The 19,690-nt window shown below is 70.0% G+C and overlaps 1 protein-coding gene across 1 annotated transcript in view; it reads left to right on the forward strand.

Moving 5' to 3' along the window:
- Positions 1–2,029: 2,029 nt before the first annotated feature.
- KMT2D (lysine methyltransferase 2D) overlaps positions 2,030–19,690 on the forward strand; it is a 36,466-nt gene continuing 18,805 nt past the window's right edge. Inside the window, 34 exon segments of the mRNA XM_040577863.1 lie at positions 2,030–2,117; positions 3,823–3,905; positions 4,007–4,133; positions 4,238–4,467; positions 5,701–5,807; positions 5,911–6,073; positions 6,207–6,372; positions 6,463–6,577; positions 6,667–6,833; positions 6,954–8,215; positions 8,480–8,614; positions 8,719–8,792; positions 8,794–9,462; positions 9,464–9,571; positions 9,814–9,927; positions 10,325–10,435; positions 10,546–10,650; positions 10,869–11,050; positions 11,162–11,326; positions 11,450–11,559; positions 11,678–11,725; positions 12,459–12,674; positions 12,784–12,927; positions 13,465–13,581; positions 14,713–14,837; positions 15,053–15,242; positions 15,493–15,567; positions 15,963–16,067; positions 16,208–16,390; positions 16,731–16,815; positions 16,939–17,183; positions 17,482–17,555; positions 17,650–17,700; positions 17,860–19,563. Of these exon segments, the coding sequence (XP_040433797.1) occupies positions 3,857–3,905; positions 4,007–4,133; positions 4,238–4,467; positions 5,701–5,807; positions 5,911–6,073; positions 6,207–6,372; positions 6,463–6,577; positions 6,667–6,833; positions 6,954–8,215; positions 8,480–8,614; positions 8,719–8,792; positions 8,794–9,462; positions 9,464–9,571; positions 9,814–9,927; positions 10,325–10,435; positions 10,546–10,650; positions 10,869–11,050; positions 11,162–11,326; positions 11,450–11,559; positions 11,678–11,725; positions 12,459–12,674; positions 12,784–12,927; positions 13,465–13,581; positions 14,713–14,837; positions 15,053–15,242; positions 15,493–15,567; positions 15,963–16,067; positions 16,208–16,390; positions 16,731–16,815; positions 16,939–17,183; positions 17,482–17,555; positions 17,650–17,700; positions 17,860–19,563 (7,521 nt within the window). The 5' untranslated portion in view covers positions 2,030–2,117; positions 3,823–3,856.

The following is a 19,690-nucleotide window of genomic DNA, read 5'->3' on the forward strand; positions in this document are numbered from 1 at the left end:
CCCCACCCCAAGATGGGGCAGCCCCCCCCATGGGACCTTCCCCCAGACCACAATGGTGGCTTTGGGGGGGGGGAGGGGGGATGGGGCCAAGATCACGTGGTCCCACTGTTGTATGGGACATCGCACTTTGCACTGGCCGTGGGGCTCACAGGGGGCTGGGAGTGGGGCAGGGGTCCCATCCCAGGTGGGGAGCACCCCCTTTAGAGCTGCTATGCCCCCCCCCTGCCACGCACAAGGACACACAGGGGCTGTTCCCTCCCCCCCCCCCCCCCCCCAGTTATGGGGGGCCAGGGCTGGATGTGGGGGTTTGTTCCCAGTGTGGGGCTGTGCCCTGCTGGCAGCCGCCGCTTGTGGGTGTGGGGGCTGTGGGGCTGGAACAATTAATTAAACGTTGTTTTGTGTCTGACCCCCCCCCCTCAGACCCCAGCCTGGGGGGGGCTGCTCCCCATGGGGGGTGGGGGTGGGGGTGAGGCAGCTTGTGGGGATCCCCCCAACCTTGGAGGCGCTGTGGGGCAGAGCCCCCCCTATTCCTGCTATGGGGCTGGGCACCCTGGGCCATCACTGCCCCTCTGGGGGGGGGTCTGCAGCCCTGTTCCCCTCCCCCCCCTCAGCCCCCCAAAACCCATTGTGGGGCAGACCCCCCCTCACCATGGGGCTGGGCACCCTGGGCCATCACTGCCCCCCTGGGGGGGGGGGTCTGCAGCCTTGTTCCCCCCCCCCCAGCCCCCCAAAACCCACCCCCTCACCATGGGGCTGGGCACCCTGGGCCATCACTGCCCCCCTGGGGGGGGGGTCTGCAGCCCTGTTCCCCCCCCAGCCCCCCAAAACCCACCCCCTCACCATGGGGCTGGGCACCCTGGGCCATCACCGCCCCCCCGGGGGGGGGGGTCTGCAGCCCTGTTCCCCCCCCCAGCCCCCCAAAACCCACCCCCTCACCATGGGGCTGGGCACCCTGGGCCATCACTGCCCCCCTGGGGGGGGGGGCCTGCAGCCCTGTTCCCCTTCCCCCAAAACCAAACGCTGGACTGGGTGAGCGTGGGGGGGCTCTGGGGTGCCTAGCCTGGCTGTGGTTCCCCATGTGGCTTATCTCCACCCAGTCAGGCTAATTACTGCTAATTACCTAATTACGCTGTTGGAGCAGAGTGGGGAGCTGCTGAAAAGGGAAGTGGGGTGCGGGGGGGGGGGGGTTGCTCCGTGCCCCCTCCCCCCCCCACGGTCAGTGTTGGGGCACCGAGGGGAGTGGGCGCTGGGGCTGGCATGTTGCAGCCTGAGGGGTTAGCGGGGGTCTGTGCCCCCCATATCCCCCCCCTCGGGTCTGGGGGGGGGGCTCAGGATCCCGGGGGGGAGCCTTGCCCGCTCTGTACCTGTCCTCTCCCTGCCCGGGAGCTGGCCGGTGCCTACCGGGGGTCCCCCTTTGGGACCGGGGGGGGGGGAGCTGCTGCTCGGGGGGGGTGGTCGTTTCCCGTCCCCCCCCGCGATGCGGGCTGGGGGTCCACGGGGCATAGAGCGGGTGAGGGGCTTCCCGTGTGCATATGGCCCCGCCTGCCCGGTATTCGGGAGTAACCCCCGGTCCTTACCGCTTCCCCCACGCGTGGGGCAGGACCGTGGGGGCTCCCGTTCCCGTACGCTCGGGGACTAAAAGCTGGAGTCAGAACCGGGAACAGCCCGGAACCGGGGTACGGAACGGTCACCCAGGGCCAGCCGCGTCCCCAGCGGGGCCGCTCCGGTGCCGGGGCGGAGCCAGGGCCGCTGCCCGGTGCCGCCCCGCCGTGCCCACGTGCGCGCCGCCCGCCCCGGCGCCGGCGGGGTTAAGCGTCGCGGAAGGATCCCTCCCGGCAGCGTGCGCTGCGGCCCGCGCCGTCACACCCCCCGCCGCCGCAGCGCCCGCCGCGCACCGTCTCCCTCCGCCCGAGCCCCCGCCGCCAAGTAGTGCGGGCGCGGCGCCCCCCGGCCGCGGCCCCCAGGGCGCAGCGCGGCGGCCCCGGCGGGGCGGGCGGGGGCGGGCGGGGCGGGGCGGGGGGCGGGCGGCGGGACCTACTTTCCTCTGGAAATGGCCGCGCCGGGGAGCACCGTCCGCCCCGCGCCCCGAGGCCCGTCGGCGTAGGGCGGCCGCGGGGGGTAAGAACCGGGCGGCGGGTGGGGGGTGGCTCTACCGGGGCTCCCGCGCCTTCGGGCCCGGGCCCTGAGGCCCCGGAAGGGAGAGGCTCCACGTTCGGCCCCAGGCCGCACCGCCTCCGCCGCGCCGGGCCGGGCCGCGCCGCCGCCGCCGCCTCCTCCCGGCTAGGCCTCCCCGGCGGCCGGGCCCGGAGCGCGGCCCCCCCGGTTCCCTTTGTGTCCGCTGCCGTTACCGGGGGTTCTCCCCGACCGCGGGAGACGGCGGGGCCCGGGCCGCCGCCTGAGCGGGGAGGTACGGCCGGGCCCGGCGCTCCGGGGCCCCGGTGCCGGTGGCCGGGTAGGCCGCGGCGGGCCTGGCTGGCTCGGCCCCCCCCGGTCGCACCGGGGAAGGAGCGGGGGGAGCGCGGCTCGGGGGCACCGGGGAGGAGGGGGGGGTCCCCGCGCGGTGCTTCAGCCCCCCCGGGGGCGCGGGCAGGGCCCCTCCGTCGACCCCCCCCCACCCCCCGGTCCCGGTGCACGCCGGGGCCCTTCCGGGGAGGGCGCAGCCGCTCCGGGGCGGCCCTAATCCCCCCGGGATCACCGGGGAACCGGAGGCGGTTTGCTGGGGGAGGGGGGGGGGGGGCCCGTATCCGCCCCCGGGCCGGGACCCTCCCCAACGGCTCCGCGCCCGGCCCGGGGCTCCTTCCGCGACTCCCCCCCTCCCCCGCACCGTCCTGGGGGGGCAAGGTGGGGTTTTGGGGGGTCGGGGGCTGCCCCAGTGCGACCCCCCCCAGCCCCCTGTGATTTCGGGGGGGGAGGGGGGAGAGTCGTGCCCCCCCGGGTGCAGCCCAGGCCCCCTCTTCCTGCGCGTGGCTTGTACTTTGGGGTCTCCTTTGCTGCCCCCTCCCCCCCCGCAGCCGCTTGGGTCCCCCCCGGGTTTTTGGGGTGCGTGTGACATACCGGTGGGAGGGGGTGGCTGTGGGTGGGGCCGTGGCCCTCCCCCAGCTTTAGTCGTGGTGTTGGGGGGGTGACCCTTCCCCTGGGACCACCACCCCCCCCCCCCCACAGGCACCGCATGGCTTTGACGCTGTGCCTGGGGAAACTGAGGCACGGGCAGGACCGGCAGGGGGGACCTGGGCACCCCGCTTTATCGCTGCCCCCCAAATCCCACCTGGGAGGCACTTGGGGGGGGGGGGGTCCCAGCTTCACTGAGGGTGCTTCCCCCAGCTGCTGGATGCGATGCTGCTTCTGCTGGGGGGCGGTGGGTGTCTGGGTGGCTTCTCGGGGGTCCCGGTGACCCCCCGGGGTGCCAGTGTGCAGTGGAGCTGAGGTTGACAACCCCCCCCCCCCCCCCACCGGCCTGGGTTTAATCGAGGTCATGCACCCTCAGCCCCCCCCCCCTGTGGCTTTGCTGGTGGGGACTGGGCTGCCCTAGATATGCTGGGGGGTGGGGGGCACCTGGGGGGTCGTGGGGTTCTGGTGAGGAACTGTCCCCAAGGTGGGGCACAGGGTCTCCCGGACCCCCGGGGAACCGGGATGTGCAGCATGTGTGTGTGTGGGGGGTCACTTCCACCAGGTTGAGACCCCACAAACTTGCCCTGGGGGGGGGGAAACGGAACTGGAGGGGGCTGCCCTGTTCCTTGGGTGGTGGTGGGGGTGGTCTTGGGGCGGGGGGGGGGGGCTGTGGGTCCCTTTACCCCCGTGCTGATGGCTCTCGCCCCCTCGCAGCCGCGGGCCTCCCCCGAGGGACGCCGGAGGCAGGATGGATGAACAGAAGCTGCCCAGCGAGGAGAAGGACGCGGACGCGCCAGGTGAGCCCGGGGCAGGGGGCTGGGGGTGGGGGGGCACAGGCACGGCACCCGTTCTTGTCACCTCCCCCTCCCACGGTGGCTGACACCCGCTCTCCCGGCAGCCGATGGGGCCGTGGCCTCGGAGGAGATGGGCAGCGCGGAGGGAGACCCCCTGAAACCCCCCGAAGGAGCCTCCGCGGGGCCGGAGCCAGAGAGCACAGACACGAAGGGACCTCCCCAGGCTGGCAGGTGAGGATGGGGGGGCTGGGGTGGGGGTGGGGATGGGAGGTGGCGTGAAGTGGGGGTGGGGGTGTCCTGAGCATCCCTGACCTCCCCACCCCGTGTTTCCCCAGCCCGCCAGCCCGTCGCTGCGCCCTCTGCAACTGTGGGGACTGGAGCCCGCACGGGCAGCGGGAGCTGCAGCGCTTTGAGCCAGCGCCCGACTGGCCTGAGCGGCTGGTGGGGCACGAGCCCCCCGAGGGTCCCGGCCAGCCCCCCCCCCAGCTGGAGCCCGTGGGTGACGACGTGGCACAGATTGGTTTCTCCGAGCGGGTGACTCCGGCGCAGCTCTTTGAGCCGACGGGTGAGTGTGGTGACGGTGCTGGGGTCCCCGTCGTGCCCCTCTGTGTGTTCCCCACCCCCCCGGTGCTGGGGTCCCCCCTCTGTGTTCCCCCCCCAGCCGGTGCTGGGGTCCCCGTCACGCCCCTCTGTGTGTTCCCCCCCCACCCCTCGGTGCTGGGGTCCCCATCGCACCCCTCTGTGTGTTCCCCTCCCCCCTGGTGCTGGGGTCCCCCGTCGCGCCCCTCTGTGTGTTCCCCACCCCCCGGTGCTGGGGTCCCCGTCGCACCCCTCTGTGTGTTCCCCACCCCCCGGTGCTGGGGTCCCCGTCGCACCCCTCTGTGTGTTCCCCTCCCCCCCGGTGCTGGGGTCCCCGTCGCGCCCCTCTGTGTGTTCCCCTCCCCACCCCCCCGGTGCTGGGGTCCCCGTCGCGCCCCTCTGTGTGTCCCCCTCCCCCACGGTGCTGGGGTCCCCATCGTGCCCCTCTGTGTTCCCCTCCCCACCCCCCGGTGCTGGGGTCCCCGTCGCACCCCTCTGTGTGTTCCCCTCCCCCCTGGTGCTGGGGTCCCCGTCGCGCCCCTCTGTGTGTTCCCCACCCCCCGGTGCTGGGGTCCCCGTCGCACCCCTCTGTGTGTTCCCCACCCCCCGGTGCTGGGGTCCCCGTCGCACCCCTCTGTGTGTTCCCCACCCCCCGGTGCTGGGGTCCCCGTCGTGCCCCTCTGTGTGTTCCCCCACCCCTCCGTGCTGGGGTCCCCGTCGTGCCCCTCTGTGTTCCCCTCCCCACCCCCCCGGTGCTGGGGTCCCCCCTCTGTGTGTTCCCCTCCCCACCCCCCGGTGCTGGGGTCCCCGTCGCGCCCCTCTGTGTGTTCCCCACCCCACCCCCCAGTGCTGGGGTCCCCGTCGTGCCCCTCTGTGTTCCCCACCCCACCCCCCGGTGCTGGGGTCCCCATCGCGCCCCTCTGTGTGTCCCCACCCCAACCCCCGGTGCTGGGGTCCCCGTCGCGCCCCTCTGTGTGTTCCCCACCCCACCCCCCCCGGTGCTGGGGTCCCCATCGCGCCCCTCTGTGTGTCCCCACCCCAACCCCCGGTGCTGGGGTCCCCGTCGCGCCCCTCTGTGTGTTCCCCTCCCCCCCGGTGCTGGGGTCCCCGTCGCGCCCCTCTGTGTGTTCCCCTCCCCCCCGGTGCTGGGGTCCCCGTCGTGCCCCTCTGTGTGTTCCCCTTCCCCCCCACTGCTGTCACTGACGCCCCCTCCCCACAGGGCACTGCTGGGTCCATCGCTGGTGCGCAGCCTGGTCCGCCGGCGTGGGGCAGGAGGCGGCGGGGCTGGTCGGTGTGGACAGAGCTGTTTTCTCAGGGATCTCACAGGTAAAAGCGGATCCCGGGGTAGGTTGAGGGGGCAGTGTGTGGGGGGGGGGGCTCAGCCCGGCCCCTGGCAGCGTCTCTGACCCCGTTGGACTCTTGGTTTCAGAAATGTGAACACTGTCGGCGGACGGGGGCCACCATCCCGTGCCGGGCGGCCGGCTGCCCCCGCCTCTACCACTTCCCCTGCGCCGCCGCTGCCGGCTGCTTCCAGTCCATGAAGACCCTGCGGCTCCTCTGTCCCGATCACGCCACCGAAGCTGTGCAGATGGGTGCGTGGGGGCTGGGGCTGCTGGCCCGGGGTGGGGGGGGGGGGCTGGGCTGGGGCCCCTCCCACCCCAGAGGGGGGTCCCGGTGGGTCAGGGGGTGGCTCTGACAGCCCCCCGGCTCTGTTCCCCCGTGCAGAGGATGCCCGGTGCTCGGTGTGCGATGGGCCGGGCGACCTGCGGGATTTGGTTTTCTGCACCAGCTGCGGGCAGCACTACCACGGCGCTTGCCTGGACATCGCCCTGACGCCCCGCAAACGCTCGGGCTGGCAGTGCCCCGAGTGCAAAGTGTGCCAGACCTGCAGGTGAGCCCGCGTCCCTGTGACCCGGGGAGGGGGACACACGACGCAACGAGGGGGACGCGACCCTCACCCCTGTCCCCCCGCACCCCGCAGGCAGCCCGGCGAGGACTCCATGATGCTGGTTTGCGAGGCTTGCGATAAGGGCTACCACACCTTCTGCATGCAGCCGGCCATCGAGGCTCTCCCCGCCGACTCCTGGAAGTGCAAGGTACGTCCCGCTCTTGCCGAGGGGGTACAGGGGTACCTACCCCCACCCCCAGCCCCCTTGACGTGCTTTTCTCCCACCCCTCTTTCCAGAACTGCCGCGTCTGCTCCGATTGTGGCCGGCGCCCGGCGGGGCTCGACCCCGGCTGCCAGTGGGACAGGAGCTACTCGGTGTGCGAGGGCTGCCAGCAGCGCCGCGCCGTGGAGGGTGCCCGCGGGGTAGCGGCACACGCGCCGCAGCCGGACCCCCCCCCCCAGATGTGAGTGGGGATGGGGGGACTACTTGGGGGGTGTCGGGCTGGGTGCCTCCTTTGGGGGTAGAAGCGGCTCATGCCACCCCCTCCCCTCACCTGGTGTCCCCGTCCCCCCCCCCCCTCCAGGTCGGCGTCCCCCGGCTGCAGCGAGCCGACGGATGTGCCTGGCCCCCCACCCAAGCTGGAGCCTGTGGGGTGTGATGAGGAGACGCAGCTGGAGGGGGACCCCCAAGAGGCACCCCTGGCTGATAGCGGGTCTCCTCCCGGCGAGCTGACCCCTGCGGAGGTGCCCCCTGATGAACTGACCCTCGACGTGCAGCCCCCTCCTCTCATACTGCCCTCTGATGAGCCCCCCCTCGATGAGCTGCCTCTCGAGAGACCACCCCTCGATGAGCCCCCCCTCGATGAGCTGCCCCTCGAGAGACCACCCCTCGATGAGCCGCCCCTCGACAGACCCCCCCTCGCGGAGCTGCTCCCCGACGAACCACCCCTCAACGAGCCGCCCCTCGATGAGCTGCCCCTTGACGACGAGTTGCCCCTCGACCTACCTCCCCTTGATGAGCTGCCCCCCAGTAAACCACCACCCGAGGAGCTGCCCCTTGACAAGTTGCCCCCCGAGGAGCTGCCCCTTGACAAGTTGCCCCCCGAGGAGCTGCCCCTTGACAAGTTGCCCCCCGAGGAGCTGCCCCTTGACAAGGTGCCCCCCGAGGAGCTGCCCCTTGACAAGTTGCCCCCCGAGGAGCTGCCCCTTGACAAGTTGCCCCCCGAGGAGCTGCCCCTTGACAAGTTGCCCCCCGAGGAGCCGCCCCTTGACGAGCTGCCCCCCGACGAGCCGCTCCTTGACAAATTGCCCCCCAGCGAACCACTGCTTGACAAGCTGCCCCCTGATGAGCTGTCCCTTGGCAAATTGCCCCTTGGTGAGTTACCCCATGACGAGCTGCCCCCCGAGGAACCTCCCCATGACGAGCTGCCCCCCGAGGAACCTCCCCATGACGAGCTGCCCCCCGAGGAACCTCTCCATGACGAGCTGCCCCCCGAGGAACCTCTCCATGACGAGCTGCCCCCCGAGGAACCTCTCCATGACGAGCTGCCCCCCGAGGAACCACCTGATCATGAGCTGCCCCCCGAGGAACCTCTCCATGACGAGCCGCCCCCCGAGGAACCTCCCCATGACGAGCCGCCCCCCGAGGAACCTCCCCATGACGAGCCGATCCCCAGCGAGCTGCCCCCCGAAGAGCCGCTCCTCGACGAGCTGCCCCCCAGCGAGCTGCCCCCTGAAGAGCCGCTCCTCGACGAGCTGCCCCCCGAAGAACCACCCCCTGATGAGCTGCCCCCCGAAGAGCTGCTCCCCAGCGAGCTGCCCCCTGAGGAGGACCTGAAGCCACCAGGTAAATAGAGGATTCTCAGTCTGTCCCCATCCCCTCCTGTTGTCTCCCATGGGTGCAGGGGTCCTACACCCAGGTCCTCGCACTGGTCTTGTGTGACCCTGAACCTGTTGACCCCGATTGCGTGTTTCGATGTCCCATTTTGGGGGTACACGGCAGGTCTGGGGTGTCCCTGGGCCAGGCTGAGTTGCCTCAACCCCAGGCTGGGTGGCACGGGGGGCTGGAGGGGACCCCCATACCTCCCTCACCCCTGGCCCCATCCCGCAGGTCTCCTTCCCGAGGTGGCGGTGGCAGAGGAAGCGCCCACCCTGGCCCCGGAGGTGTCCCCCGAAGAGGAGATGGAGATGGAGCCAGAGCCCTTGCTGCCCCTGGAGACGGCACTCCCACCCCCTGCTCCCCCAGGTGGGTCTGGGGGTGGCACCGGGGTTTTAGGAGGGGGTGTGAGGGGTGGGTGTCTCTGGGGGGGGGGCTGTGGCGTCACCGTCCCTTCCTCTTCACCCTTCCAGATCTCCGTGCCATCTCACCTGCCCACCCCCCAGAGCCCTCGCCTGACGTCAAGGAGGACGAAGTGGCCGAGCCTCCCCCCCCCAGCCCTGCCCGAGCCCCCCGGCAGCCCCGCCACTGCCATGGACACCGAGCCCCCCGGCTCCCCGCCACCCCCCCTGGGCTCCCCTGCCTGCACCCCAGGCCCTACCGAGCCCCCTGAGGATGAGGAGATGGAGACAGCTGGTGGGGAGGGGGTGTCGCCAGCCAGCCCCCCCGGAGATGGCCCCCATACCAGCCCAGCCCCGGAGCTGGGACCCTTCCCGGGTCTGCCCGAGGAGGAGGAGGAGGAAGAAGAAGAGGCTCCGAGGCTGGAGCGGGAGGGCACCAGTGGTAGCTCCCCGCCTCTGAGTGAGGAGGATGCGCTGGAGGAAGGCCGGGCTGGGGGGGACCCCGAAGCCAAGGGATCCCCCCTGCTCCTGGAACCGGAGGAGCTGGGCCCCGAGACCCCCATGGAGGTGTGCGCCGCCGGGGAGAAGCTGCTGGAACGTGGGGACGAGGGGGGCTCCGAGCCCCCAGCCCTGCGCCCCCGCCCCGACATCCTCAATGAGATCTCCAACTTGAGTCAGGGGGACACCAGCAGCAGCTTCCCCAGCTCGGAGCCGCTGCTGGGGTCCCCGGACCCTGAGGGGGGGGGCTCGCTGTCCCTGGAGCTGGGACCACCTTCGGCTGATGCCAGCCTGCAGAAGGAGGACGCCGGGTCGCTACCCGCTGGGTGCCGAGACCGACGACTCGTTGCTCTTCGAACCGGCCGCCAAAGGGGACGGGGACAAGAGCCGGCGGCGCAGCTCCCCGGGGCGCTCCCGTGTCAAGCAGGTATTGAGGGGGGGACGACACACACACACCCAAGGGGTCCAGCACCCTTACTGCCCCGCCAGGGCTGTGCCCCCCTCCCTGGGCTGCCCCTGCGGCGAGTAGGCGAGGGCTGTGGGGGTGGGATGGGGGCCGTGCCCCTCCGCTGCCCCTGCCCTGGCTGGGATGCACGGTGGGGGTCCGGCCGGGCCCCCCCCCCACCCCCGGTTGCTGTAACCCGCCCCCCCCTCTCCCCTTGGCCCTAGGGTCGCAGCAGCAGCTTCCCGGGGCGGAGGCGCCCCCGAGGTGGGTCCCACGGGGGCCGGGGCCGGGGCCGTGCACGCCTGAAGTCGACCACCTCGTCCGTTGACACCCTAGCAGTAAGGCTGGGCTGGGGGCGGAGGTGGGGGGCTGGGGGCAGGGGGGTTGTCCCCCCAAGCTGTTAAGTGCCAGAGCTGAGAGCCGAGCATTTCCCCCCCCATCCCCTTCCCCACCATCCCATTGCCTCGGAAAGGTTTGGGACCCCGTGGGGTGGGTGGGGGTCCTGGGGGGGAGGTGGCTGCCTGGGGGGTTGTGCTGTGGGGGCTGGGGGTTTCACCCCCCACAAGTGTAGAGCTGGGGAGGGGCTGGCTCACAGGTGGGCAGGGGGTCTGCTGTGCCTGCCTGTTCCTGTGCCCCCCCCCCCAGTTTGGCACCGGAGTTTGGCTGTTGCCTCCCCAAACTGCCCGGAGAGTGGGGGTCCTTGGTGCTGAGCCCCCCCCCCAACTCTGTCCCCAGCTCGCCGACGTGGAGAGCTCGCCTAGCAAGGAGGAGGATGAGGACGATGATGACACGATGCAGAACACGGTCGTCCTCTTTTCCAACACCGACAAGTTCGTGCTCATGCAGGTAAGCGGGGTGCTCCAGGATGGACGGACGGACGGGGCCGGACAGATTTCTGTCCCTGTCCCCCCCCCCGTTCCCCCCTCCCAGCTCCTCTCACAGCCTCTCTCCCCCAGGACATGTGCGTGGTGTGCGGCAGCTTCGGGCGCGGGGCCGAGGGGCACCTCCTTGCCTGCTCCCAGTGCTCCCAGTGCTACCACCCCTACTGCGTCAACAGCAAGGTGAGGGAGACTGGGAACCCCCCCCCAGCCCTGTGCTGGGTGGGCAGGACCGCACTGTGCCCCTTGGAGCCACCCAAGGTTGTGCCCAGCGTGTCCACGCTGTCGTGCCGTGCCCTGGAGTGTCCCCCAGGGTGTCCCCTGCCGCCACAACTAAGGCTGGGGACCCCCGCGGCCGTGCCTAGGGCTCACACAGACACCCCTCCCCCCCCAATTCCTAGATCACGAAGGTGATGCTGCTGAAGGGCTGGCGCTGCGTGGAATGCATCGTCTGCGAGGTGTGCGGCAAAGCCTCCGACCCCTCTCGCCTCCTGCTCTGCGACGACTGCGACATCAGCTACCACACGTACTGCCTGGACCCCCCCTTGCAAACCGTGCCCAAGGGCGGCTGGAAATGCAAATGGTGCGTGGGGGTGGGGCGGGGGAAAGGACACGGGGAGCCCTTGGGAGTGGGTGCTCAGGGCTGGTGCTGAGCCCTGGGGGCTCTCCTCCCTTTTCCCCCCCACCCCGCCAGGTGCGTGTGCTGCGTGCAGTGCGGGGCAGCGTCCCCCGGGTTCCACTGCGAGTGGCAGAACAACTACACCCACTGCGCGCCCTGCGCCAGCCTGGTCGTCTGCCCCTTCTGCCGCGAGAAATACGTGGAGGACGATCTGCTCATCCAGTGCCGGCACTGCGATCGGTGAGCACTGCACCCCCCCACCCCCCCCCAGCAGCCAGCTCCCCCCCCCGCCCCAGGGTCAGGGTTGGGGGGGGTCCTTGGTGTTCAGGGGGGGGGGCGTGACGGGGTCCCTGCTGCCCGCAGGTGGCTGCACGCGGCGTGCGACAGCCTCTTCACGGAGGAGGAGGTGGAGCAGGCTGCGGATGAAGGCTTCGACTGCAGCGCTTGCCAGCCCTATGTGGTCAAGCCGGCCGGTGAGCACCCAGGGTGGGGGGAAACCCGTGGGGTTTGGGGGGGCGGGGGGAGCCTGTGGGGTTCGGGGGACATTTGGGGGCGTGGGGACTCACCTCCCTGTCGGTTCTCCCTCTGCAGTGCCCGTGCCTCCCCCAGACATCGCCTCCGTCAAGGCCAAGGAGCCAGGTCTGTGCGGGGCTGGGTGGGGGCTGGGGGGTGGGGGCACTGGGGCTGGGGGCGCTGAGGTGGGTGCAGGGTGGGTGCTGGGGGTGGGGGGGTGCTGGGGCTGGGTGGGGGGGAGGTGCTGGGGTGGGTGCAGGGTGCAGGCTGTGTGCTGGGGTGGGTGCTGGGGGTGGGGGGCGCTGGGGCTGGGCACTGGGTTGCTGAGGTGGGTGCTGGGCTGGGGGCTGGGTTCTGGGGGTGGGGGCGCTGGGGGTGGGTGCAGGGTGGGGGCTGGGGCTGGGGAGTGCTGGGGGTGGGGGCTGGGGGTGCTGGGCGCTGAGGGGGTACTGGGGGGTGGGTGCAGGGTGGATGCTGGGGGTGGGGGCACTGGGGTGGGTGCTGGGCTGGGGGCTGGGTCTGGGTGCTGGGGGTGGGAGTGCTGGGACTGGGTACTGGGGTGGGTGCTGTACTGGGTGCTGGTTTTTGGGGGTGGGTGCTGGGGCTGGGAGAGCTGGGGCTGGGTACTGGGGGGGTACTGGGGTGGGTGCTGGGTTTTGGGGGGCGTACTGAGGTGGGGGCGCTGGGCTGGGTGCTGGGGCTGGGTGCTGGGGGTGGGAGTGCTGGGACTGGGTGCTGGGGGGGGTACTGGGGTGGGTGCTGTGCTGGGTGCTGGGTTTTGGGGGGGGGGGGGCACTGGGGTGGGTGCAGGGTGGGGGCTGGGTGCTTTTGTCCCCAACGGTGCCTGTCGTCCCCGCAGAGCCCCAATATTTCCGTTTCGAGGGCGTGTGGCTGACGGAGACGGGGATGGCGGTGCTGCGCAACCTCTCGCTGTCCCCCTTGCACAAGCGCCGGCAGCGCAAGGGGCGGCTGGGCCCCCTGAACGGGGACGGGGGGCTGGAGGGGGGCGACCCCCTGGGCCCCGATGACAAGAAGGATGCCGACCTGGATGCCGACGAGCTGCTCAAAGCCGAAGGTGGGTATCCCCAGCGGGTGAGCTGGCGGGGTGCGCCGGGGGGGTGCTGGGGGACCTCGGTAACGTGCGTCGGTGGGTGTCTGTGTCCCCCCCCTCCCCCCTCCCCCAGTGGGTGTCGAGCACATGGAGTGTGAGATCAAGCTGGAGGCTCCGGCCAGCCCCGACCGTGACGTGGGGGCAGACGGGGACTCGGGGAAGGGGCTGGAAGACCCGGAGGAGTGCAAGAAGAGGAAGCGCAAGCCATACCGGCCCGGTGAGTGTCACCCGGACCGCCCCCCCCCCCCCCAGCCCGGTGGGTGTCACCTGGGGCTGTCCCCCCAGCCTGGACCCCCCCCGGCCCAGTGGGTGTCACCTGGGGCTGCCCCCCCAGCCTGGACATCCCCCCCCGGCCCAGTGGGTGTCACCTGGGGCTGCCCCCCCAGCCTGGACCCCCCCCCCGGCCCGGTGGGTGTTATCTGGGGCTGCCCCCCCAGCCTGGAACCCCCCCGGCCCAGTGGGTGTCACCTGGGGCTGCCCCCCCAGCCTGGACATCCCCCCCCGGCCCAGTGGGTGTCACCTGGGGCTGCCCCCCCAGCCTGGACCCCCCCCCCGGCCCGGTGGGTGTTATCTGGGGCTGCCCCCCCAGCCTGGAACCCCCCCGGCCCAGTGGGTGTCACCTGGGGCTGCCCCCCCAGCCTGGACACCCCCCCCCGGCCCAGTGGGTGTCACCTGGGGCTGCCCCCCCAGCCTGGAACCCCCCCCCCCCCGGCCCTGCTGTGACCCCCCACCTCCTCTTCTCTGTGCTCCCCAGGCATCGGCGGCTTCATGGTGCGGCAGCGCAAGTCCCACACCCGCCTGAAGAAGGTCTCGTTGGTGCTGGCCGAGGTGGGGCGTGAGGGGCTGAGCGCCGAGGGGCACCCGGAGGACGGTAGGGTCCCCTGGCACCCGCTCCTCCCTCCCCCGGCTCCCTCCTTTCCTTTCCTTTTCCTCCCCCGGCTCCCTCCTTTCCTTTCCTTTTCCTCCCCCGGCTCCCTCCTTTCCTTTCCTTTTCCTCCCCCGGCTCCCTCCTTTTTCCCTTTCCCTTTTTCCCTTTCCCTTTTTCCCTTTCCCTTTTTCCCTTTCCCTTTTTCCCTTTCCCTTTTTCCCTTTCCCTTTTTCCCTTTCCCGTTTTCCCTTTCCCTTTTTCCCTTTCCCTGTTTCCCTTTCCCTTTTTCCGATTCCCTTTTTACCTTTCCCTTTTTCCCTTTCCCTTTTTCCCTTTCCCTTTTTCCCTTTCCCTTTTTCCCTTTCCCTTTTTCCCTTTCCCTTTTTCCCTTTCCCTTTTTTCCCTTTCCCTTTTTCCCTTTCCCTTTTTCCCTTTCCCTTTTTCCCTTTCCCTTTTTCCCTTTCCCTTTTTCCCTTTCCCTTTTTCCCTTTCCCTTTTTCCCTTTCCCTTTTTCCCTTTCCCTTTTTTCCCTTTCCCTTTTTCCCTTTCCCTTTTTCCCTTTCCCTTTTTTCCCTTTCCCTTTTTCCCTTTCCCTTTTTCCCTTTCCCTTTTTCCCTTTCCCTTTTTCCCTTTCCCTTTTTCCCTTTCCCTTTTTCCCTTTCCCTTTTTCCCTTTCCCTTTTTCCCTTTCCCTTTTTCCCTTTCCCTTTTTCCCTTTCCCTTTTTCCCTTTCCCTTTTTCCCTTTCCCTTTTTCCCTTTCCCTTTTTCCCTTTCCCTTTTTCCCTTTCCCTTTTTCCCTTGCCCTTTTTCCCTTGCCCTTTTTCCCTTGCCCTTTTTCCCTTGCCCTTTTTCCCTTGCCCTTTTTCCCTTGCCCTTTTTCCCTTGCCCTTTTTCCCTTGCCCTTTTTCCCTTGCCCTTTTTCCCTTGCCCTTTTTCCCTTGCCCTTTTTTCCCTTGCCCTTTTTCCCTTGCCCTTTTTCCCTTGCCCTTTTTCCCTTGCCCTCCCCCAGGATGGAGAGGGGCCGTGGGGTGCCCTCCATGGTGGGGTGACAGTGCCTTGCCTGAGCATGTCCTGTGGCACGGGAACAGCCCCACATTTTTGGGGGGGATGTTGTTAACGGGGTGCCTGTTGCAGGGGCTCCGGGTGATCTCCCGGCCGAGAGCGGCCTGGATCCGGGCTCGGCAGAGGGGGACGAGAAGAAGAAACGGCGGGGAAGGAAGAAGAGCAAGTTGGAGGACATGTTCCCCCCCTATCTGCAGGTGGGGTGGATGGAGGTGGCCCCGCGGGGGGGTCGGAGGTGGCCCCGGGGTGGGTGGAGGGTGGATGGAGGAGGTGGCCCCCAGGGTGGTTGGAGGTGGCCCCCGGGAGGATGGAGGTGGCCCCCAGGGTGGTCAGAGGTGGCCCCAGGGCAGGGAGAGATGAGGGGACACCCTGAGGGACGCCGTGGCGCTGATGGCAGCTCCCCCTTTGGCAGGAGGCATTTTTTGGGAAGGCGCTGATGGACCTGAGCCGGAAGGCGCTGCTGGCAGCGGGCGGCGTGGGGGACGGGGCCGCCCGCCCCTCCCTGGGCCAGGGTGCCCCACGGCCCAAGGGGGACCCCACTCTGGCTGGGGCACTACAGGGCGCCCCCCCTGACAGGAGGGAGACCCCCACGCACCCCCGAGGTGAGCGCGGGCAGGATCTGGCCTGGGTGGGACCCCAAACCTTGGCCACTGTGCCTGTGAGGGGCTCGTGGGGGGGGGGGGGGGTTGGGGGTGCTTTGAGGATGCTGAAGGCTCTTGGGGGTTGTTGCCGACCCCGGGTGCTGGGGGGTGACCCCGGGGGTGGGGGGTGACCCCGGGGGGCCATTGGAGGGTACTGTTGTCCCCGCCCCCCCAAGGTGGCCCAGCCCCACTGAGGCCTGGTGCCCCGCAGGGGATGACAGCACCGACGGCAGTGCCGTGGCTCCTGACGACGATGGCAAGGAGGATGCGAAGGCCGAGGACCTGGGTGAGCCCCGGGACCCCCCGGGACCCTCCTCGTGGGCCGCCGGGGCGGACAGAGAGCAGAGTCCTCCGTGGGGCCTTCGAGAGGCGGCCTAGAGCGTCTGCAACCATAGAGGCGGAACTGCTCTATGGTTTGGGGAGTACGCTCTAGGCAGGGAGGGAAGTGCGAGGAGAGGAACTCTATGGTTTCCCTGTGTGATTCCTTGGAGCTGGTGACCATAGAGCGGCGCCTAGCGCGCCCCCGCGTGGTGGGGCGCTCTGCACGGCTTCGGCGGACTGGAGGAGTGCTGTTGCCCTGGAGGAGTTGGGGGGTGGGTGGGTCCTGGGGTGGGGGCTCCTCAGCCCTGAGCTTGGGGGGGTCCCAGGGTGCTGAGGGCATCTGCTGTTTCCTCCTCGCAGGGACTGATGAGCCGAAGGATTCCCCAGACCCTGGGGACGCTGAGAAACCGGCCACCCCGGGTGAGGGTGCGCTCAGCTCCGACCTCGACAAGATCCCCACGGAAGGTGAGGGCGTCCCCGTGGTCCCCCTCAGCACGGGAGGACCCTGAGGCGGAACCCCCAGGTTCCTCACCCACCATCCCTCTGTGAGATTTACACTGAGCGCTGCCTGCGACGGCTCAGCTCTTCCTTCTCCCCCCTGGCAGAGCTGCCCAAGATGGAGAGCAAAGACGTCCAGCAGCTCTTCAAGGACGTGCTGGGCTCGGCAGAGCGCGGGGAGCAGCCCCTGAACTGCGTGGCTGTGGGGATGGAGGCCAGCGGCGCAGGGCAGGACCCCAGCCGGGCGCAGAGACCGTTTCTGCAAGGAGATCTCCAGCTGCCGGGGCAGGGTAGGTGGAGGTGGCACAGCCCCGAGCCGAGATGTGGTGATGGGGGAGGGGGGGGGGGGGTGTCCTGGTGGTGGGGGGAGGAGGGGCAGGACTCAGGCTGCCCCAGGAAAGCCAACATGTTGGGGTTGAGCTGTTTGAAGAGCAGCGGGTGCCGGTGGTAGGGGACGGCGCAGATTCCTGGGTCTTCCCTATTGCTCTGGGGATGGGCATGGGAAGCGTTTTGGGGGCGTATGGGGGGAAACGTTGTATTGTCTGAGGGCTGCTAGGGCTCCTGGGGGGGGGGGCACAGGCCTGGGCCCCAGTTCTGCCGTCCCTGCAACCCCTCTCCCTTTCCTTGCAGGGAGCGTTTCCCTGGGCTCACTCTCCGGAGCTGTCTCCCTGGAGTCGTATTCGGGTGTCTGCCAGTCCCCGTTCCTCGATAACAGGTACACAGGCGGCTGGGGGTGCTGGGGCTGGCCTCCCTGCCGGGACTGAACCCCGGAATGTTGCCAGACCCCCCCTCTTTCTTCACACCCTGCTGGTCTATGACACTCTTTCCCCTAACGCAGGGAACGGAGTGGCTTCTTCAGCCCGGACCACTGCGAGCCCGAGAGCCCCTGGGCCAGCAGCTCAGCTGCCACCACCCCCTCGACACCCACGACACCCACGACGGAGGGGGAGGGCGACGGGCTGTCCTACAACCAGCGCAGCCTGCAGCGCTGGGAGAAGGATGAGGAGCTGGGCGAACTCTCCACCATCTCGCCCGTCCTCTACGCCAACATGAACTTCCCCAACCTCAAGCAGGATTACCCAGGTAGGGCTCTGGGGGGGCTGCGGTTGCCCCGTTGCGGGGGGAGCTGGGTGCTGTGTGACACCCCTGGTGGTCCCTTTCGGAGGGGAGAACTCATCTGCTGCGGCACAGGGCTTGGCTGTGGGGCTGAAGCGCTCCGTGCAACGATGGGGGGGGGGGGGTCTCAGCACCAGATCCTGGGCACGGGGCTGTCCCTGCGTAAGAAGGGGGATGGTCACCCCCCCGAGGGCTTGGGGGGGCTTGGCAGCTATGGGCTAACGTTGCTTTTTTTCCTCTTTCTCTGCTCCTACCGGACTCCCAGACTGGTCGAGCCGTTGTAAACAGATCATGAAGCTCTGGAGGAAGGTCCCCGCCACAGACAAAGCCCCCTATTTGGTGAGTGCCGGGGCGTCACTGGGGCGGGGGAGGGGGGGGGGCCTGGGCGCCGGGGGCTGCTCTGGAGTCAGCTGGCGCTTCGTGTTTTTGTTAGCAAAAGGCCAAAGATAACCGGGCGGCTCATCGCATCAACAAGGTGCAGAAGGTACGTGCTGGAGCGGGAGGTGCCCGGCGGCCCTGGCCCAGCCCTGGGGGGGGATGGGGACGTGGCGTGCCCACCCCTTGCCCCCTTAGCCCCTTCCCCAGCCCGCTGGGAGGGCAGGGGGGGGTCCCCGCAGCCCTGACGGCCGGGCTCTCTCTGCAGCAGGCCGAGAGCCAGATCAACAAGCAGACCAAAGGGGAGGGACTGCGCAAGCCAGAGAGACCCTCGCTGCACCTGCGGATCCCTGTGCCGCCGGGGGCACAGCCCGTCTACATCAGCAGCCCCCCCAGCGCCGGCGAGGGCTTCTTGAAGCCCCCGGCGGGTGCCGGAGTGGGGCCGGAGTCGCCCAGTGAGCTTTTCCTCAAGCTCCCACCCCAGTCCCCTGCCCAAGTGCCTTCGCACGATCCCTACGGCGCGGCCCCCCCCTACGCGCTGGAGCCCCGTTTCCCCTCGCCCCTCAGCCAGAGCCCCACGGCGGGCGCTGCCTTCCAGCCGTTCCCGAGCCACCCCCAGCCCCGTGCTGGCCCCAGCTCCCAGCCCCCCGATTTCCACCCCACGCCCCCCGGCACCCCCCGGCACCAGCCTGGTACCCCCGACCCTTTCCTGAAGCCCCGGTGCCCTTCCTTGGACAACCTCTCGGTACCGGGGAGCCCCGGCGCCCGCCCCCCCGAAGCCCTGCTGTCTCCCCTGCCTTTTGGGGAGCAGAAGAAGGGTCTGGAGGTGAAAAAGGAGGAAGGGGGGAGCCTGGGGGTCTGCTCGCCCAGCTATTCTTCCACGATGGGCTACGGGGAGTCCCCAGGCGGCCCCCACCTCTCCGCTGCGGAGCTGAAGGCGGCCGACGTCTTCAAAGCCCCCATGACCCCACGGGTCTCTCAGGTAGAGCCGCAGAGCCCGGGGCTGGGGCACCGGCCCCCCGACCCCCATCCCCTGGCCCCCTCACCCCCCGGTCACCCCGATCTCTACCGTCAGTCGCCCTACCTGGACCCCTACTCGCAGCCCCCGCTGACCCCCCGGCTGCAGCCCCCTGAGGCTTGCTGCGCCCTCCCCCCTCGCTCCCTGCCCTCGGAGCCCTTCTCCCGCGTCCCAGCCAGCCCCCAGTCCCAGTCCAGCTCCCAGTCGCCTCTCACCCCCCGCCCCCTCTCCAACGAAGCCTTCTGCCAGTCCCCCGTCACCCCCCGTTTCCAATCCCCGGACCCCTACTCCCAACCGCCCTCCCGGCCCCAATCCCGGGACCCTTTCACCCCCCTCCACAAACCCCCTCGGCCCCAGCTGCCGGAGCCGGGGTTCAAGTCGGTGCCGCTCTCGCACAGCCCAGCGGCCGGGGCGGGTTTTGGGGGCACCCCGGCAGGTGAGCCCCACGCCAAGGCACCGGCTGGGCAGCAGCCCCCCTTCGCCCGCTCCCCCGGTGCCAGCGTCTTCCCAGGCAGCCAGCCCCCCATGCGCTTCACCTTTCCCCCCGCCGTCTCGGAGCCGCTCAAGGGCTCCCCGTCCCACCAGCCCCACGGGATGAACAGCCATTACGTCCCCAGTAAACCCCAGAGCTCAGCCTACGCCTCGTCCCCCGGTTTCCACCAAGCCGGCAGCCCCCTGGGACCGGGTACCGCCGCTACCGACACCTACAGCCTCTCGCCCCTCCGGCCCCCCTCGGTGCTGCCGCAGCAGCCCCCGGCCCCGCCGCAGCAGGATGCCTCCGTTGCCTTCTTGTCCCGAGCCACGCTGGGGCCGCCAGCTGACAAGAGGGAGGAGGTGGCGGCGGCGGCTGCCGGGCTCTCAGCACCCCCAAACCGGGACCTGGCGGAGCTGCCCAGCGGTCAGGATGGGACCCTCGGTACCATGAGCCAGTCGGAGCTGGAGAAGCAGCGGCAGGTGAGGGCTGGCGGGTGGGCAAGCTTGGCCGTGCGGGGTCGGGAGGGGATACTGGGGAGGAACTGGGAGTGGTGGTGGGCTCGGAGCGTGGCTCTGCTGGTGGCCCCTTCCTCAGAACCACGGAGGG

Source organism: Falco naumanni, chromosome 20 (genome assembly GCF_017639655.2).
Source record: "Falco naumanni isolate bFalNau1 chromosome 20, bFalNau1.pat, whole genome shotgun sequence".
Classification (NCBI taxonomy): Eukaryota; Metazoa; Chordata; class Aves; order Falconiformes; family Falconidae; genus Falco; species Falco naumanni.